This window comes from Anolis sagrei, chromosome 4 (genome assembly GCF_037176765.1).
Source record: "Anolis sagrei isolate rAnoSag1 chromosome 4, rAnoSag1.mat, whole genome shotgun sequence".
In the NCBI taxonomy this organism is placed as follows: Eukaryota; Metazoa; Chordata; class Lepidosauria; order Squamata; family Dactyloidae; genus Anolis; species Anolis sagrei.
The window spans coordinates 154,822,870-154,842,379 of record NC_090024.1 but is presented as its reverse complement, the minus strand read 5'-3'; the positions used below and the strand labels follow the sequence as shown (position 1 = coordinate 154,842,379).

Sequence of the window (19,510 nt, the reverse complement as noted above, 5' to 3'; positions counted from 1 at the left end):
ATTATTTTTCTTGCTACTACACAACTGTAATTTTGCTACTGTTGCGAATTGTAATGTAAATATCTGATATGCAGGATATATTTTCATTCTCTGGATCAAATTTGGCACAAATACCCAATACACCCAAATTTGAATACTGGTGGGGTTGGGGGGAGGGATTGATTTTGTCATTTGCGAGTTGTAGTTGCTGGGATTTATAGTTCACTTACAATCAAAGAGCATTCTGAACTCCACCAATGATGGAATTGAACCAAACTTGACACACAGAATTCTAATGACCGACAGAAAATACTGGAAGGGTTTGGTGGGCATTGACCTAGAGTTTTGAAGTTGTAGCTCACCTGCATCCAGAGAGCACTCTGGACTCAAACAATTATGGATTTGGACCACTTAGCACAAATACTCAATATGCCCAAATGTGAACAGTGATAGAGTTTGGGGGGAATAGACATTTGGAAGTTGTAATTGTTGGGATTTATAGTTCACCTACAATCAAAGAGCATTCTGAACCCCACCAATGATACAATTGGACCAAACTTCCCACACAGAACCTCCATGACCAACAGAAAATATTGTGTTTTCTGATGGTCTTTGGAGACCCCTCTGACACTATCCTCATGACCCCCCCCCCCAGGGGTCCCGACGACCAGGTTGAGAAACACTGCTCTATGAGCTGTAATGATGTATATACTTTGACTTAAACAATACAATTAAATCAGTTTGATACTGTTAGGATGTTGTGCGTTAGGGAAAACTACCCAAGAAATACACCAGAACATAAAAATGTACAAAACAGAGTAGTTATATTTTGAGCATTCAGCTCACACACAGCAAACAAAGTGTGAAGTGCCATGTGGCTGTAAAGAATTTAGAGCTTAGGAAGCAAACATGCAGAGTTCAATAATTACAAAAAGTTTACGGTATTTACAAAATGATAACTACTAGGGCTGGGCGGTTTCGTTCGTTAATTTCGTAATTCGTTAATAATTCGTTATTTTTTTGGGTAAACGAAGCGATAACAAACCATCCAGGAGCAACTAAAAAACGAAACGAATTTTTAAAGCTATTTCGTAATTGTTTTGTAATTGTTTCGTTATTATTTCCGTATGTGTCTGGTGCAAGTTTTATAGTTGTTTCCCTCCCCTCTCCCTGGTTGCAAGCGGTCGGCATTTACCCCACTTCCGGGTCCCTGGCCTCTGCTTAAGTGGATCAAATTCTCCTCTCCTCCTGTCGTCACCTCACCTCTTTCCTCACTCTGGCCTGCGTGCATTGGGTAAAGAGACACAGCAGTGCACAGCACTCAGAGACCTGCCTGTTGCCTGCCTAACCTCTTTCCTTCTCCAGGTTAAAACTATTATATTAATTATATTAATTATATTTATTATTATTATTAAGAATGGATGGCCATCTTTCAGTACTGCTTTCATTGTCCCTTACATTCACGAAGGCAGAAAGTGGTTTGTTATTATTATTATTATTATTATTATTATTATTATTATTATTATTGAGAAGAAGCATTGTCAAACCAGAATAGAGATCTCACCCACCCTCCTCTCTCTCTCCTTCCCCCCTCTTTCCTTCTCCAGGTTAAAACTATTATATTAATTATATTAATTATATTTATTATTATTATTAAGAATGGATGGCCATCTTTCAGTACTGCTTTCACTGTCCCTTACATTCACGAAGGCAGAAAGTGGTTTGTTTCACCCCTCCTCTCTCTCTCTTTCCCCCCTCTTTCCTTCTCCGAGGTTAAAACTATTATTTAAAACTATTATTTTCACATCGCGCAACCGCGTCCGCCATTTTAACGAATTGATTCGTTAATATTAACGAAATTTCGTAAATACCGAACTTTTTTAAGGGAAAATTTTGTAATTATTTTAAATATCGAAACAAAAAAAAAACCCCAAATACAAATCGATTTTAGAAACAAATTTTTCCGTTGTTACCCAGGCCTAATAACTACATTTCTTAACAGTGAAGAACAGGGTCCTAGCTAGTCTAGAACTCCATCTCTTTTAGAGTTCAAAAGAGAGGAAAAAATCTCCAATCACTACCTCTCTCACTACCTCTCATACAGCACACACCAAGATGCAAAAAGAGAACTCAGAAGTAGAAAAGAATACATTTTACACAACCATTCAGAATGAGATCAGAGACAGAGAGGAGAGAAGAAATAGATACATTCCAACTGTCATACAGGAGTCATGGGGGAAAGGAATTTCCCTCCTCCTATTCTGAAACTAACTACTCCTCATTGAGAACTGTAAACTTGGGCAGTGTGAGGTTGAATTCCAACAAATACCACTTTAACTGCCATTGCAACAATATGACAATTTTAATTATCATATGATGATTAACTTAAATGTATACAATAGCCAACATAGGCCTTCAAGCCTAAAAACTAAAGGTTGCAAAGGTAAAGGTTTTCTCCTGACATTAAGTCTAGTCGTGTCCGACTCTGGGGGTTGGTGCTCGTCTCCATTTCTAAGCCAAAGAGCCGGCATTGTCCGTAGATACCTCCACGGTCATATGGCCAGCATGACTTCATGGAGTGCTGTTACCTTCACGCCGGAGCGGTACCTATTAATCTACTCACATTTGCATGTTTTCAAACTGCTAGGTTGGCAGAAGCTGGGGCAGAAGCTCACGCTGCTCCCCAGATTTGAACCTGCAACCTTTTGGTCAGCAAGTTTAGCAGCTCAGCGCTTTCTTCAAGCCTAATACTATCTATTGGTTTGCAGTAGTTCTCCAAGATCTTGGTGGTAAAATTTCCTTAGTATTGCTTTCCGTGATACAAGTAACTGGGCTTGAATAAAAATACAAGGAACTGAACTTATCTCTTGCATATGTTTGCCCACTGAAGTGTGGCTCCTCTCTATCAAATTAATTTGAATGAACAAACAAATGAATGAACAAAAACACAGATAACTTGAGTTCCTCTCTTTCTCTTTTCAAGCACTGATATCACTTGAACTTTTTTGAGTTCTCACTGGGAGTGGGGAGGTGTGAGTGATTTACTTAGTATCAGTCCTGTAATAAATAAAAGTGCAGAGACTGGCAAACATTATCTACTGGCGGCTAGTACCATGACGAGATCTGATTCTCTGCAGTTTAATGTTTAATAGCAAAGAATTCTAGAAGCAGCAGTGCATATTCAATATGATTTGTATACTAGGTAAATACAAACTAACAGAAGATTTGGCACCAGAGGCAGAGAGAACATGGTAAAAACATGGATAAGTCCTTAGCCACAAAAGAGGAGAGTGGTTCAAAAGAGGAGTTATAGCTATTTTTCTATCAAAATTACAATATGCACTAGTGAACTGAAACCACCAAGTTGGTATACATAGACAAAGATAAGTTAATACTTGTATAAATAGAGAAAAATATTTTGAACCACCTAGAGATAATTTCAAGGTTTTTTCCAAAATGCATCCAGGCATGTTTTTGTCTTTCAACTTCTCTTATTTTTCTCCACCATTTTGGTGGCCAAATTTAAAGAGGTGTGTTTTTTAAAATACCAGGTTAATTGGTGAGACAGAATTATCTGCTCATCTCTTTTCTGCTGTTCATGCTTGTTCAATAAGGGGTTCTTAAGACGGCTTGTTTGCTTGTTTAGGATCTCCAAAGACTTTAAGTTAGCAAGCTTTATAGGAGGCATGCCATACTGTTCACCATGAACTAGGTCCAACATGAAAAAGTACCTTTTACAGCAAATAATTAAAGCATGTTTCGCTCCATGATTGCTGCTGTGAAATGGAGTATGTCTACAACCCCAAATGACTTTGAAATACTATCAGACAAAATCCTGGATCATAAGACTATCAAAATGACCAATTACAACAGCTATAATTATCTCTAGTTTGAGAGGCAATATATCTCTCAGCTTCAGTTGCTTGGATTGCAATCACATTAATATTTCGCAGGGAGGGCATTCCATAGGCTTTTGGTTGGTTAATAAAGCAATTCTGAACTGCAAAGGTCTTTGATGTGATCTGGAATAATAATTCTTAAGAAGAGTAAACTAACGCAGATATGAAGAACCAATCACCCACAGGCTAGATTTAGCCAATGTCGACTTTCATAAACCTGGTGCCAAGGAATTCTATATTGCACCAAATTCTGTGCCTGTTTCTTTTACCTACTCAGAGTTTCCTGACATCCAATGGATTCTTTAACCAGCAAATCCCAAGACAAAGTGCACTGGGTGCTTGTGAAAACACAGGTCACAGCAGCTGACAGACAATCTGACCTGGACCTTCCAAGGTCTCCCCAACCTTCACATCTGAAGGGGAAAGGAGAGGGGGCAGTGGTATTAGGAATGACAGGCTGATAAATACAAGGAGATTTTTAGCCTTTGAAGGTGTCACAACCCATGCCGAGGCCACAGATCTAAATGAATATAAAGAATTCAGGCCCAAAATGATAGTGGCTACTCCTTCAATATTTGCAGAGGCAAGTTAAAGTAACATGCATAAACACACAGAGAGGAGAAAAACATATCTGATGATCAAATCCCATAAGGCAAGTTTACAGGAGGGCAGTGGTAAATTACCTTTTTTTCCCATTTTATGCTTGCTGGAAATGCTAAGCACCTAAAGCAGTAACCGGAAGTAACTGAGAGCCTCTTTACTTCTTAATTGACTTACAAGAAAGACTAACATGTAATTTCAAATCAGTATATATATTTTTAACTTACCTGTGTAGTAACCATAACTATCTTCAAAATCTGAAGCCCCAGTTTCCATGGGATTTGACGTCTAGCTCGGTATTTTTCACATGGATTCATGAAATAGAACTTCAAATCCTGCCTTAGCAATTCCTCTTCCTTACAGTCTTCATCCGGCTGAGTCATCATACTTCTGCCAAACACAAAAGGTTACGGTTTCAAATGCTATGCATTTGGGTAATTTTACAGGCATACAGACATATCATGTTTACATTCAGAAGTAAAAACAGAAAGATCTTCAAATGAAAGAACATGAAAATGTATTTTTGCCATTTTATAACAAAATACACACTACAGCAGTGTTTCTCAACCTTCCTAATGCCACGACCCCTTAACACAGTTCTTCGTGTAGTGGTGACCCCCAACCATAAAATTATTTTTGTTGCTACTTCATCATTTTAGTTTTGCTACTGTTATGAATCGTAATGTAAATATCTGATATGCAGGATGTATTTTCATTCACTGGACCACATTTGGCACAAATATCCGATACACCCAAATTTGAATATTGGTGGGGTTGGGGGGGGGATGAATTAATTTTGTTATTTGGGAGTTGTAATTGCTGGGATTTATAGTTCACCTACAATCAGATAGCATTCTGAACTCCACCATACTTGGCACACAGAACTCCCATGATCAACAGAAAATACTGGAAGAGTTTGGTGGGCATTGACCTTGAGTTTTAAAGTTGTAGTTCACCTACATCCAGATAACACTGTGGACTCAAACAATGATGGATCTGGACCAAACTTGGCATGGATACTCAGTATGCCCAAATCTGAACACTGGTGAGGTTTGCTGAAAATAGATCTTGACATTTGAGAGTTGTAGTTGCTGGGATTTATAGTTCACCTACAATCAAAGAGCATTCTGGATCCCACCAATGATACAATTGGACCAAACTTCCAACACAGAACCCCATGACCAGCAGAAAATGCTGTGTTTCCTGATGGTCTTCGGCAACCCTTCTGACACCCCCTCATGACCCCCTTAGGTTGAGAAACGTTGTACTATAGCATCCTGTTTACACATTTTATACTTTTCAAAAATGTCTTTGCTCCAAATAAAATAGCAAAATTAACATGAAATAAGCCAAATTAGCATAAGGTAAGGAAAACTTGCAGTTGTTTGAAGAAGACTTTAGTACTATGGAAGCATATTCAAATTTCTGTGCTGCTAGTTCAGTTCAACCAATCTGATAGCACTCAACATAAAACCACAAGCAAATTCTGATCCCCTTCCCCACCCACACAGATAACTTTCTTCAATGATGTCTTTTGCTCAGCAAAAGATCTTAAATCCATATCTGGAGATTAGATACTGATGCAACGGGGGGGGGGGGGGGGGGAATCAGTTATGGAGAAAGGATTAGACAACTCCCTTCCCTGCTATTATTTCACCAGGAAGTGTATGTACTGTTTGTTCTCCAAAGTGAGTTAAGCAAAGATCTCAGTCTTTAGAGTTTTCATACTTACAATTCTGTAACATGGAGCTTGGTCCTAACAAACTGGTAAGAAGGGTTCTCACAGCAATCCTCCAACATGTTTGCATCTGATCTTAGCGACTAACACCCGGCAAACCCAATGATCCTTCTTGTTTCCTTATTTTTTTATTTTTGCTATTCAATACTATGCAAACAGGACAGCCGTAAAACTTCCCTCCGCAGGAGGAGCGTTTGAAGCCAAAGGTCTCTGTGGTTGTGTATTAGCCAAACATATCCTGAAGTTGCCACCTATCTCATGACTAAAAATACTGCACTGAAAGGCCCACTGTACTCTCCAACGTTACAGCAAACAGCACCTTCCATTTAACACAATCCTGCTGGATGCCCCAAAATGCAAAACAGAGATTTGAGCCACGGTTCACAGCAGCAATGTAGTTTAACCTGTGTCAGAACCTGGAAGCTTTTGGAACAGAAACACGCTCACAAAGGGCAATCTTTGGATTTGGTTTTATTCCAATCTTACAATAACTAGAAGAAAGACTGTTCTGAAGGTTTTCCCACCAACCCCCATGTATATCACTCCCCAGTCCCATCCTCCTCTACTGGCTACATTCAATTCCCACAGTGGCTATCCTACAGTTTCGGTTTCTGATAAGGCCAGATGATCTTATCTATATTGTGCTCCCATCCATTGTCTCAGCTTCCCCCTTTTCACATCATGTCATGGGGGACAGAGAAGCTGGTATGGGCACCCTGACAGACAGACTGGGCTGATGCTAAGCATGGATCGCACCCAAGCAGAATTTGCAGTTCACCAACAGGAACAAAACTGCAGACGATATATCATTCAGAGTATTTTTAATTTTTACACATGCTATTTATTTATTTACTTGCAGTATTTATATCCCACCCTTCTCACCCTGAAGGGGATGCAGTGCAGTCTTACAATAAGCAACAATTCAATGCCATAAAACATTAAATAGACATATAATAAAATAAACAGATCTATATAAATAAAAATGTAATGTTTGTGGAATTAACATAACTCAAAAACCACTGGACCAATTGACACCAAATTTGGACAGCATACACCTAACAACCCAATGTATGTCCTTGCTGTAGTTGCTGGGATTTATAGTTCACCTACATTCAAAGAGCATTCTGAACTCCAGCAATGATGGAATTGAACCAAACGTGGCACACAGAACTCCCATGACCAACAGAAAACACTAGAAGGGTTTGGTAGGCATTGACCTTGAGTTTGGGAGTTGTAGTTCACCTACATCCAGAGAGCACTGTGGATGGATTTGGACCAAACTTGGCACAAATACTCCATATGCCCAAATATGAACACAGATGGAGTTTGGGGAAAATAGACCTTGACATTTTGGAGTTGTAATTACTGGGATTTATAGTTCACCTACAATCAAAGAGCATTTGAACCCCACCAACGACAGAATTGGGGCAGACTTTCCACAAAGAACCCCCATGACCAACAGAAAATACTTAAGGTCACCCAGTCCAGCTCCCTTCACCAGGGCAAGAAAATGTAATCAAAGTCCTCCTAACAAAGAGCCATCCAGTCATAAATATAGATATATATGGATATATATGATTAACACACAGAGAGATATAGTATAATAGATTTGATAGGGACCTCTAAAGAATGACAATTATATGTTGCATATTCCAGAGTAGGCAAACCAGACACTCTCCACATCAACACTGACAAAGAAAGAACAAGAAATACTGTTTACCCAGAAGCTTAAAGAAATTACATATATAATAAACCAACACTTTCTCATAACTTTATTTTCCAGACCATTAGACTGGGCAACAGCAACGCGTGGCAAGGGATAGCTAGTTAAAATTTAAGATTTAAAAACAATTTAAAAAGTTAAAACCAATGATTAGCAAGAACCACATTCCTCATCTTGTTGCTTTTACCTTCTTAAGCTTCAGAGACAGCAACATCTCAGTATTATGGAATGAACAGAACATACCTGGAGGTCAAAGTGGTCTGGATCTACAGAGCTTCTCCTCGAATCCCTTCCACCAGTGAATGAGCAAACCTTCCAAATAGCATGAGCAATTATGTATAACAATACACTCTCTGGTCCTCTTACCTCACTGGCCTTTATCACACACCCACTTTGCCCAAAAGTTCAGATAAAAGCACAATCAACTATACATAATAAAAATCAGTTAAATATATTGTTGAAGTACCAACTGAAACAATGTATATTTTACATCATTTCAATTGATATTTTTAAATTATTTCAGTTAGTACTGAAATAGTATAAATGGATTAATTCAACCAAAGAAGTCTCAACCTTGAGTTTTCACAAGCTGATAAGGCAGTTGATAGTGAAGTATCCCAGGGATCTTTTTTTCACAGGGTAACCATGAGTTGAAGTTAACTAAATGGTTTCTTTTTATTGTTTCAGAGGCAACTTGAGAAACTGCAAGTCGCTTCTTGTGTGAGAGAATTGGCAGTCTGCAGAGACGTTGCCCAGGGTGCTACCATCCTGTGGGAGGCTTCTCTCATGTCACAACTAAATGGCAAATAAACAACAAATGTTTGTTTAAAAATCTAGCACATCCATTTTAAAGCCTCTGGCCATCATATGTGGTTAGTGGATTGAGATCTGCTCTGTGGTTCCTAACTGTAGGTCGATTGAACCCATGTCGATTTGTGTCAAGTTTTCCATGTCGTTGCTATGCTTCCTATCTCATTTATTTCACCAGTGGTTGGTAAACTGGAGAATATTTTTACTCTAATCTGTGCGATGGGAGACTCAGGAGCAATTTTTACAAAATTAAACTAGAAGTTTTACAGAATTGCCTAACGAAACAACAGGAAACTTTTCAACAGCAACTGTCTGTATCCATCATGAGATTATTATTATTATTATTAATAATAATAATAATAATAATAATAATAATGGAACAACTATATGGCAGAACTGGACATTGTTTTAATGATTATCGATTGAAGTATGTTTCATTAAAATGTTTGATTTTATTGTTGATGGTTTTTATATTGTATATTGTAATTGTGTCCTTGGTGGCATTGAATTCTTGCCTTGTAAACCACCTCGAGCCGCTGGAAGGCTGAAAGGTGCGGTATAGAAATGTACTAAACAAATAAAATAAATAATAATGGATGCAGAGAATTCCTCCACACTATGGTCATCATTATCCCATCCAGCTCAGAGGTTAAGTCCAGAGCATGTCACACAAAATGAGCAGAACCGGACATTATTTGGAATAGACCCATGGCAATTTGGAGGACAAAATTGGCAGGAGGGTCTCAGTATGGAAGCTGAAGTTCCAGTGTACTCATATCCATCAGACTGCAGATCATAGTACAGGCAGAAAAATGCCTTTTCCAAAATGTTCAAGATCAGAAGTGATTTTGATTTTTTTTAAAAAAAAAAATTAGAATACCTATGTATTGCCAAAGGCTTTCATGGCCGGAATCACTGGGTTGTTGTAGGTTTTTTCGGGCTGTATGACCATGGCCATACAGCCTGAAAAAACCTACAACAACCTAGAATACCTATATTTGTATATATACACATATTGAGAGAGCTAGGAGACAGGACCCAAGTCTAAATGTGAAACTAATTGATGTTTCATATATACTTGAGTATAAGCCGACCTGAATATAAGCCGAGGCACCTAATTTTACCACAAAAAAACTAGGAAAACCTATTGACTCGAGTATAAGCCAAGGGTGGGAAATGAAATAGCTACTGGCAAATTTCAAAATAAAAACAGTTACCAGTAAAATTACATTACTTGAGGCATCAGTAGGTTACATGTTTTGAATATTTACATAAAACTGTAATTTAAGGTAAGACTGTCAAATTCTGATTAAATTATTATTCTAACCTTCTTCAATGTAAATGTGCTTATGTATCCTTCCAAAAATCACCATAGTTTATTTTAACTATACATTTTGGGGAAAATGCTGTGTGTATATGAATAAGGAAAAATGGGAAAGACTGGTACCGAGAGTGGAGGAGAGGAATACACATGTTGCACTGAGAGCAGAGAAGAGGAAAACATACGCTGCATGAAGAAGGTGCATGCTGCGTGAGAGAGGAGAGGAAGGAGAGTTGGGTTGCTGTGCAGAGAGGTGAGGGTCCTGGCAGGAAGGCGTGGGGCTAAAAAACAAAACACTTAAAAACAATACATTCTGAGTTAAACACATAATATGGGCCGTGGGCCGTCCCCAGAGGCGGCCCTAGGTAATTTTCAACGTTAAGCAAACAGTATTTTGGCGCCGCCCTCCCCCCCAACCAATCACTGATATATATTTTCTGTTCGTCGTGGGAGTTCTGTGTGCCATATTTGGTTCAATTCCATCATTGGTGGAGTTCAGGATGCTCTTTGATTGTAGGTGAACTATACATCCCAGTAACTACAACTCACATAAGTCAAGGTCTGTTTTCCCCCAAGAGCGCCTCAAGAGCGCCCCTGGACAAAATCAACTATACTGCAAATGCTTACTTTGCATAATGGGTTGAGCCACCCCTGGCAATCCCAATGGTCACTGCATATTGTTCCAAGTCTATGTATTGCACAAGTTCTCTAAAGGCTTGGTCACAAAGCCACATTTTCACTCTCTTGCAGAAGGTCAGGAGGGAGGGGGCTGATCTAACATCGCAGCAGAGGAAATTCCACAGCCGAGGAGCTACCACTGAGAAGACCCAGTCTCTCATCTCTGGCAATTGCGCCTGCAAGGGAGGCGGGACCAAGAGCAGGGCCTCCTCAGATGATCTTAAACTCTGTGGTGGTTCATAGAGGGAAATACATTCAGAAGGTAAGCAGAGCCAGAACTGTTTAGGGCTTTATAGGCTAAAGCCAGCACTTTGAATTGTGCTCAGTAGCAGATTGGCAGCCAGTTGAGCTGACGTAACAGAGGGGTTGTACGCTCCTGGTATGCCGCTCCGGTGAGCAATCTGGCTGTCACCCATTGGACCATTGGTAGCTTCTGAACAGTCTTCAAAGGCAACCCCACATAGAATGTGTTTGGGATGTAACCAGACCATGGACTACCATGGCCAAGTCTGAATAGGTATAGTATTGCACCCAGGAATCTTGGAGAGCGGTTCCAAAAATAGTCATAGTAATACAGGACACTTGTATGAGTCACTAGGACAGGCACTGATATAACATTTTGGGCTGCTTTCACTGGATGGAAGACCATTCAGGTTGTGATCATGGATACAATTCATGATCACATGGGACTTCCAAATAAATGGTGGATCACATAATGATCCACCATTTACACATTGTGCACATTGTTACAGTCAAGCTTCAAGTTGATTTAATTTATTCCCACACATAGGGAAAATTGTAAAAGGAAAGCAAACATCACACACACAAAAGAAAGGGAGCGATAACATCAGCTACTGAAGTGGCAGAATTTGGCCTAAAGAACTGTAGTGGCAGAATTCTGCTCTAAAGAACTGTAAATAGCAGGCCTTCTCTCTCCCGATTTTTACCTGCAGGACACTATGACCTGTGCCTGTTTTTGTCAAAGTTGGTTAATCTTAAACACATTTTAGACCCATATTGCAATTGGCACCAAGTGTAAAAAGCATTGGATGAATGATGCTTTGGCCCTTTTTAAAAAAATCAGCCAACAGAGTTGTGTGCAAATTCTAGTAAAATATTGGTGCAGGTGAGAATACCATAGATCCCACTATGAGTGGAGAGATCTTGAGTTTAGTGTAGTCAATGCAATCTAACGCCACTTTAACTTCTACGGTTCAATGATACCGAATCCTGGGAGCTGCAGTTTGACAAGGCCTTTTCGCCTTCTTAGCCAAAGAGTGCTGGTGCCTCACCAAATTACAACTCCCGGGTCTCATAGCAATAAGTCAAGGCAATTAAAATGGTGTCAAACTGCATTAATTCCACAGTGTAGCTGCATTCTAAGAGTATGCAGTGGTAGTTCAATATCTAGTCCCACTTCACTCAGAAGAACTTAGGAAGGAGTGTTGGGGCCTCACCAAACTACAACTCCCAGGATCCCATAGCACTAAGCTGGGGCAATTAAAATGGTGTCAAGTTAAAGTAGTGTCAGACTGCATTAATTCAATTAAAGTAGTGTCAAACTACATTAATTCTACAATGTAGCTGCACCCTAAGAGTATGCAGTGGTCCAGTTCTATATCTAGTCCCAATTCACTCAGAAGAACTTAGGAAAGAGTGCTGGGGCCTCACCAAACTACAACTCCCAGGATCCTATAGCACTAAGCCAGGGCAATTAAAGTGGTGTCCAACTGCATTAATTCCACAGTGTAGCTGCACCCTAAAAGTATGCAGTGATCCAGTTCTATAGTCCCACTTCACTCGGAAGAACTTAGGAACGAGTGCTGGGGCCTCACCAAACTACAACTCCCAGGATCCCATAGTACGTAGGCTGTGGCACCCTAAGTATGCAACAGTGAAAGTCTATAACTAGTCCCGCTTCACTAAGAAGTTCCTTCTTGGACTACAACTCCCATAGTAACATGACGACCTTTGTATAAAATGGCAAAAAATCAAGGTTTGCCTTTTGAGGAGGTATTTTTAAAATATACATATATTTCCAAGCCATGGGAAGTGGGATCCGCGGATACAGAACCCGCGGATACGGGGGCCCGGCTGGGCTCCTCCCCAAATTTCGCTCCAAGGCAGCTCCATCTTGGAGCCCGGCAACAGCTTGCCCCTCCCTCCCTGCCTCCCTTCCTCCCTCCTCACCTGGTGACCAGCGTCCTCCTTTTGCCCAGGTACCGCAGAGCCATGACGCTGGGCGCGAGAAACATTGGCGGAGGGCGGGGCTGGCATGGAAGGAGCGCGGGGAGGCGTCCAGCAGCCCTGGCCCGGGAGCAGAGAGCCTCCGTCAACCGCGCGCGAGGCGGCTGTGCGGGGCTTTTAAGGCGCCTCGCGCGCCCGGAAGGAAGCCCAGCAGCTTTGCTTCCCCTCTTCTTTCCTTCCCTCACTCCCTTGCCAGGGACCTCCCAGGAGTCCTATTTCTTTAAATCCTGTAACTTACCTGTTTTCATAGGAGCCCCCGGTGGCGCAATGGGTTAAACCAACATTTCTCAACCTGGGGGTCGTGAGGGGGTGTCAGAGGGGTCACCAAAGACCATCAGAAAACACAGTATTGTCTGTTGGTCATGGAGATTCTGTGTGGGAAGTTTGGCCCAATTCTATCATTGGTGGGGTTCAGAATGCTCTTTGATAGTAGGTGAACTAGAAATCCCAGCAACTACATCTCCCAAAAGTCAAGGTCTGTTTCCCCCAAACTCCAACAGTGTTCACATTTGGGCACATTGTGTATTCATGCCAAGTTTGGTCCATATCCATCACTGTTTTGAGTTCACAGTGCTCTCTGGATGTAGCTGAGCTACAACTCCAAAACTCAAGGTCAATGCCCACCAAATCCCTCCAGTATTTTCTCTTGGTCATGGGAGTTCTGTGTGCCAAGTTTGGTTCAATTCCATCATTGGTAGAGTTCAGAATGCTCTTTGGTTGTAAGTGAACTAGAAATCCCAGCAACTACAACTCCCAAATGACAAAATCAACCTACCTCCAACCCCACCAGTATTCAAATTTGGGCATATTGGGTATTTGTGCCAAATTTGGTCCAGTGAAAGAAAATACATCCTGCATATCAGATATTTACATTACGATTCATAACAGAAGTACAACTACAGTTATGAAGTAGCAACAAAAATAATGTTATGGTTGGAGGTCACCACAACATGAGGAACCGCATTAAGTGGTCGCAGCATTAGGAAGGTTGAGAAACACTGGGTTAAACCCTTGGTCGCAGGTCACAAGTTCAAAACTGAGGAGAGCAAGAATGAGCTGCCCCTGTCAGCTCCAGCTCATGAGAGAAGCCTCCCACAAGGATGGTAAAAACATCCAGGTCCCCTGGGCAACGTCCTTGCAGATGGCCAATTCTCTCACACCAGAAGCAACATGCAGTTTCTCAAATTGCTCCTGACACCCCCCCTCCCCCCCACTATAATGCGATATGAGCACTTTCACATGCACAATGGAGGACCTCCTTACAGCGACACCAGAGGCAATCCAAGTGGACAGCTTCTGGTCAAAGGAAATTGAGTATAACGCCAGATTTTAACTTTGTATGTGGTTTTTCTATACATTATAACTGTATTCTCAATTTGCTTCTGACACAATAAATAAATACCAAACTACAACTACCATGAGTCTATAACAAGTGGTGGAAAACTGCACTGATTCTACAGTGTAGACACAGCCTAAATGTAGTGGCATCGGCTTAGGAGACCGGGATTCAAATCCCTGCTCAGCCATAGAAATTTCTGTGGCATTATATAAAATAAGCCATGTGTAGCTTATGTTTGATCAGCCCACACACTGCCTTGCCAGAGAAAGAAAATATGCCACACAGATAAACAGTAAAGAACAAGTAGTTTACTCTTCATGGTTTAGAACATATGTACAATTTGATCTGTTGCATCAACTCACATGTCCTTTTATGAGAGATTTAAAATAGTATTTCTTTGTCCATGTGGAGAAACTTCTTCAGCAGCTCATGATGCGAGAGCAGACTTCAAACTGTCTCTCTGTGCTTTTCTCTTTCTTCTCTCGGCATGTGCATAGCTCAAGCTTGAAAAATGTAACAGTATCCAAAAGTTCCAGGCTTAGCAATCTCCCCAGGCATAGCCTGACCAATCAGTTTCATGCATCTTATTTTACAGTTTTTTGAGGTTTTTTTGTCATGTCAGAAGTCGCTTCTGGTGTGAGAGAATTGGCCGTCTGCAAGGATGTTGCCCAGGGGACGCCCGGATGATTTTTGATGTTTTTATCATCCTTGTGGGAGGCTTCTCTCATGTCCCCACATGAGGAGCTGGAGCTGATAGAGGGAGCTCATCCGTCTCTCCCCGGATTCGAACCTGCGACCTGGTTTTACAGTTGACACCCACACGTTAACTAATTCCTTGCATGCTCCAACAATCTTCAGGTAACTCTGGGCAAGTCACTCTCTCTCAGCCCCACACGAAGTCAAGACCAAACATCCACTGAACAAATCATAACCCCAAGGCTGAAAGGTTCAGCCTAGGGTCACCGTTAAGGCACACAACAAAGGTCCTCCCACACAGAGTATTTAATAAATGCTTGAGACTTAAATGGGACTCTAGTGAATCCTACATACAGTGTGTGTGCGCGCGGGGGGGGGGGGGGTGCTTCTACACTGTTCAATTACTGCAGTTTGATACCACTTTAACTGCTATGGCTCAATGCAATGGGGTTCTGGAAGTTGTAGTTTCTTGAGACATGAGTGTTCTTTGGCAGAAAAGATTCAAAACCTTTTAAAATTACAAATGCAAGGACTCCATACCTTTGAGACATGACAGTTAAAATGCTGTCAAACTGCCTAAATTCTACAGCAGTATATATGCATTTTAGTCCCTTCCCTGTCATTGACTGATTCATCCAAATTTATGTTTATATGTGTTTTTTCTTTGTCACGTGTTATGTAGTCACTATTGTTTACTGAGGTAAACTATCATCAGCATGACACATAGAGGATTTGTTAGAAACGGGTGCACTTTGCAGTCTCCAAATCCAGCAACTGGAGAATAGAACTAACTTCCTGCCATTATTACAAATGACAAAGATAGTAGTAGTGAGTACTGGTTAAACAAATCTTTATTCTTAACATTAAGTTAAAAGTTAAATACAATATAATATTTACTGTAACATCTCTCTACAAAATGTGAACAAACAGCACATACGTAACATTTCCAAACTTTGTACACAGTACATAGATATGCCTTGCTACGCATTCAGTTCCAGTCATAATGCTTTTATGTCTGAAATTCTGAAAAGTCTAAAAAATATATTTTTACTCCACCTTTCTCCCCCCACACACAATTAAATACACCATAACAAATAAGGCATCTATAAAAGGTCAGACTCCACACAAAAGTTTTGAGTGGTTAGCATTTCTAAGCTTTAATACAAGTTGCAAAGAATGTTAAGAATTACTTGTAAGAGTAGTTCCAATGTGCTATCTACTCCTATATTATTGCACGCAGCCTGTACTTCTTTTATATAAAGGCTTGAGAAATGTATTGATTTGGACACTACAGTAGATGTGCAGTGGTATGTTAGGCCTTTCATTTATCATCTCCTTGCCTCATTTAGTGTTCAGAGAATGGATTCGGGGAAATTAGAATGGTTTGCCCTCTTCCAGTGTATTTTTTTCCCTATGGTCATTCCTTTGCAATTTTTTTTGTGGTTTTGACTCTTTTGGAGTTGATTATTCACCAATTTGATTAAAATGTTCATTCAAAGAATCTGTATGTCCTCCAGTATGATTCTATGGCCAACTTTCTACCTAATGCTGAGGAAGCTTGTTGCGACCCCAAACCAGTGCCTGTCATCAGTAATAGACCGAATGCAAACAAATAAACTGAAACTTAATCCAGACTAGACAGAGTGCTCCTGGTCACTCAGAAGGTAGATTTTTTTTTGTCATGTCAGGAGCGACTTGAGAAACTGCAAGTCGCTTCTGGTGTGAGATAATTGGCCGTCTGCAAGGATGTTGCCAAGGGGATGCCCAGATGATTTGATGTTTTTATCATCCTTGTGGGAGGCTTCTCTTATGTTCCCGTATGAGGAGCTGGAGCTGATAGAGGGAGCTCATCCACCTCTCCCCGGATTCGAACCTGCAACCTGTCGGTCTTCAGTCCTGCCAGCACAGGGGTTTAACCCACTGCGCCACTGGTAGATCAGGGTAGATCAGGGAATAGGAATTCAGCTTTTGATGGATGGATCACACTCCCCCTGAAGACACAGGTCTGCAGTTTGGGGGTCCTCCTGGGCTTGGTACTGAACCTGGAGGCCCTCCTGGCTATTTGCAGTAGCCAGGATGGTCTTTACATAATTAAAACTTGTGCACCAACTGCGCCCGTTCTTTGAGAAGCCAGATCTGGCCACGGTGGTACATGCCTTAGTTACATCCGATTGTAATGTACCTTAAGTAGAACTGTCTCTGAAGAGTGCTCGGAAACTTCAGTTGGTCCAAACAGCTGCAGCAAGGTTGTTCACTGGGATTGGCTACTGGAAGTGAGTAAACCCCCTGTTGAAGCAGCTCCACTGGCTGCCAGTCTGTTACTGGGTACAATTCAAAGTGCTGGTTATAACCTTGAAAGCCCTAAACCAGTGGTTCTCAACCTGTGGGTCTCCAGCTTTTTTGGCCTTCAACTCCCAGAAATCCTAGCAGCTGATGAACTAGTTGGGATTTCTAGGAGTTGTAGTCCAAAACACCAGGCTATTTGCTTGACTGCATTCCCATGTATGAACCTGCCCGGACCCTGAGACCTTCAAGAGAGGTCATTCTCTTGGTTCTACCTCCATCTCAAGCTCAGTTGATGGGAACAAGAGAGGGGGCCTTCTCAGTGGCTGCCCCTCGACTCTTGAACTCCCTGCTCAGGGAAGTCAGAATGGCCTCTTCCCTGCTGTCCTTCCAAAACCTTTTTATTTAAACAGTTGTTTAGAATCATAGAGTTGGCAGAGACCTCATGGGCCATCCAGTCCAACCCCCTGCCAAGAAGCAGGAATATTGCATTCAAATCACCCCTGACAGATGGCCATCCACTCTCTGTTTAAAAGCTTCCAAAGAAGGTTTAAAGATGAAGGTGTTTAAAATCTAGTCAGAGGATGCTATGGTTTTTAACTTTGTGTTTGTTTTGATGGATGCTATGGTTTTTAACTTTGAATATGTTTGTTTTGATGGATTTAAACATATATTTTTTTAGTGCCGTTTGTGTTTAATTCCATTTTAATTATTGCATATTTGTATATTTTAAATTGGATACCAATGCTTTTATGTCAAGCAGCTTTAAGTCCCCTTTGGGGAGATAAAGTGGGGTATAAATAAATAACAACGACAACGACAACATCAATAACTTCCTTTGGTCATGCTGGACGACCTAGAGATTTCTAGAGAGAACACCTCTCTTGGATTCCGGGTCCTCCAGGATGAGTCTATAGTCAGCTACTAGCCGAATTCAACTACAGAATCATGTCAGAAGATTTCAGCCCCATCTACACTGACCATTTAATGCAGTTCAAAGCTAACTGCAAACTGCAGTAGCCAGACAACAAACTCACACAAAAGCACATGAAAGAAAGCTCTTAATGCACATCAGTGCTCTGTGGTTTGTGTTATCGTCATCCAGGCCTCAAGCTGGTTCCAGAATTTCCTTTGTAATCATCTCCACAGCAAAATCACTTTCTTAAATACCAGTTAAAACTGCATTAAAAATTCACTGTAGATGGGGCCTCAGAATTTCGTAGAGGTGTTTTTTTTCCAGTTAAAAAATTAGCAATCTCTTTATTCATAGTTTTTCCCTTTCATAGGGTCCAGGGTCCCTAACTCCAGCCAACGTGGAGTACTGATGGTATTTCTGTCATTTCTAATAGGGAGAAAACAAGCAAACTAGACATTTACAGCAACAAAAGGCAGAATCCCACCTGTCCTTTTTTACTAGAACCCTGAGATCTGTCAACTACCCCTACAGATCTTGTCAAACTATAACTTCCAGATGCCATAACTAACATTGCAAATGGTGAAGTGTCCTGGGAGGCACAGATCAGCAACATCTGGAGAGGTGAACACTTCCTAGCCCTGAGCTACAGCATGGTTGAAAAGACATGTCTGCCACCCATCTTCTTCATTTCAGAAGTGTGACTGGGAGGGGGAGGCATTTTGTCTATGCCAAATTTCAACAAGCGGGAGTCAGAAATTCTGATCTGCTTCAAGTCACTCAGATATTGGCCAGTAGATCCAGATCAATCTTCGGCTTACCTCTTCTCTTCAAGTATTGCAGGTGCATGAGAATTAGAAGGAGGCAAACACTTTTAGAACTGGAAAAAAGCAGTGTGAAATACACAGTCATTCACAATTGTGCCTTTAGGGTTATGATAGTAAGAGATTGATATGAAACAATGTCACTAGTGCTGGCTATTTTGCTTTGCTTTCTGCAACAATTGTTGTGTGCATTATCTGGTAACTCAAATTCAACTTAAGAGTTTAACACAGTCACTGCAGAAGACATTGAAGTTGATGACAGCTGCAAAAGAACATCACGGTGTTATGCCTCATGTGTAAGAATTTCCTCACTGACTACTATGTAGTGAAGGATCTGTGAGAAGTAGGCCATCCAGGAGTCACCAATAAAAATCCAAGGATTCTTGCCATTTTCATTAAGACCTATACAGAAGGAGTGGGAGAAAGCACATTGGAGGAAAATCAGATTTGTTTGCTTCAT

At 40.9% G+C, this 19,510-nt stretch overlaps 2 protein-coding genes across 5 annotated transcripts in view; both read right to left on the bottom strand.

Moving 5' to 3' along the window:
- The window catches only part of MCOLN2 (mucolipin TRP cation channel 2), a 32,336-nt gene extending 19,220 nt beyond the window's left edge, over positions 1 to 13,116 (bottom strand). For 2 of the 4 annotated variants that reach the window (XM_067467793.1, XM_060773850.2), the window contains exons 1-2: positions 12,939 to 13,116; positions 4,706 to 4,868 (exon numbers count right to left, since the gene is read on the bottom strand). In XM_067467793.1, coding sequence (XP_067323894.1) covers positions 4,706 to 4,868; positions 12,939 to 13,003 — 228 coding nt within the window. In that variant the 5' untranslated portion in view covers positions 13,004 to 13,116. Of the gene's footprint in view, positions 1 to 4,705; positions 4,869 to 6,210; positions 6,376 to 12,938 lie in introns of those variants that run through there. The other 2 variants (XM_067467792.1, XM_060773849.2) reach the window with 2 other exon arrangements.
- A 2,747-nt stretch (positions 13,117 to 15,863) lies between these two features.
- MCOLN3 (mucolipin TRP cation channel 3) overlaps positions 15,864 to 19,510 on the bottom strand; it is a 38,712-nt gene continuing 35,065 nt past the window's right edge. The window contains exon 14 of the mRNA XM_067467791.1: positions 15,864 to 19,452. Within this exon, the coding sequence (XP_067323892.1) occupies positions 19,446 to 19,452 (7 nt within the window). The 3' untranslated portion in view covers positions 15,864 to 19,445. The remainder of the gene's footprint in view (positions 19,453 to 19,510) is intronic.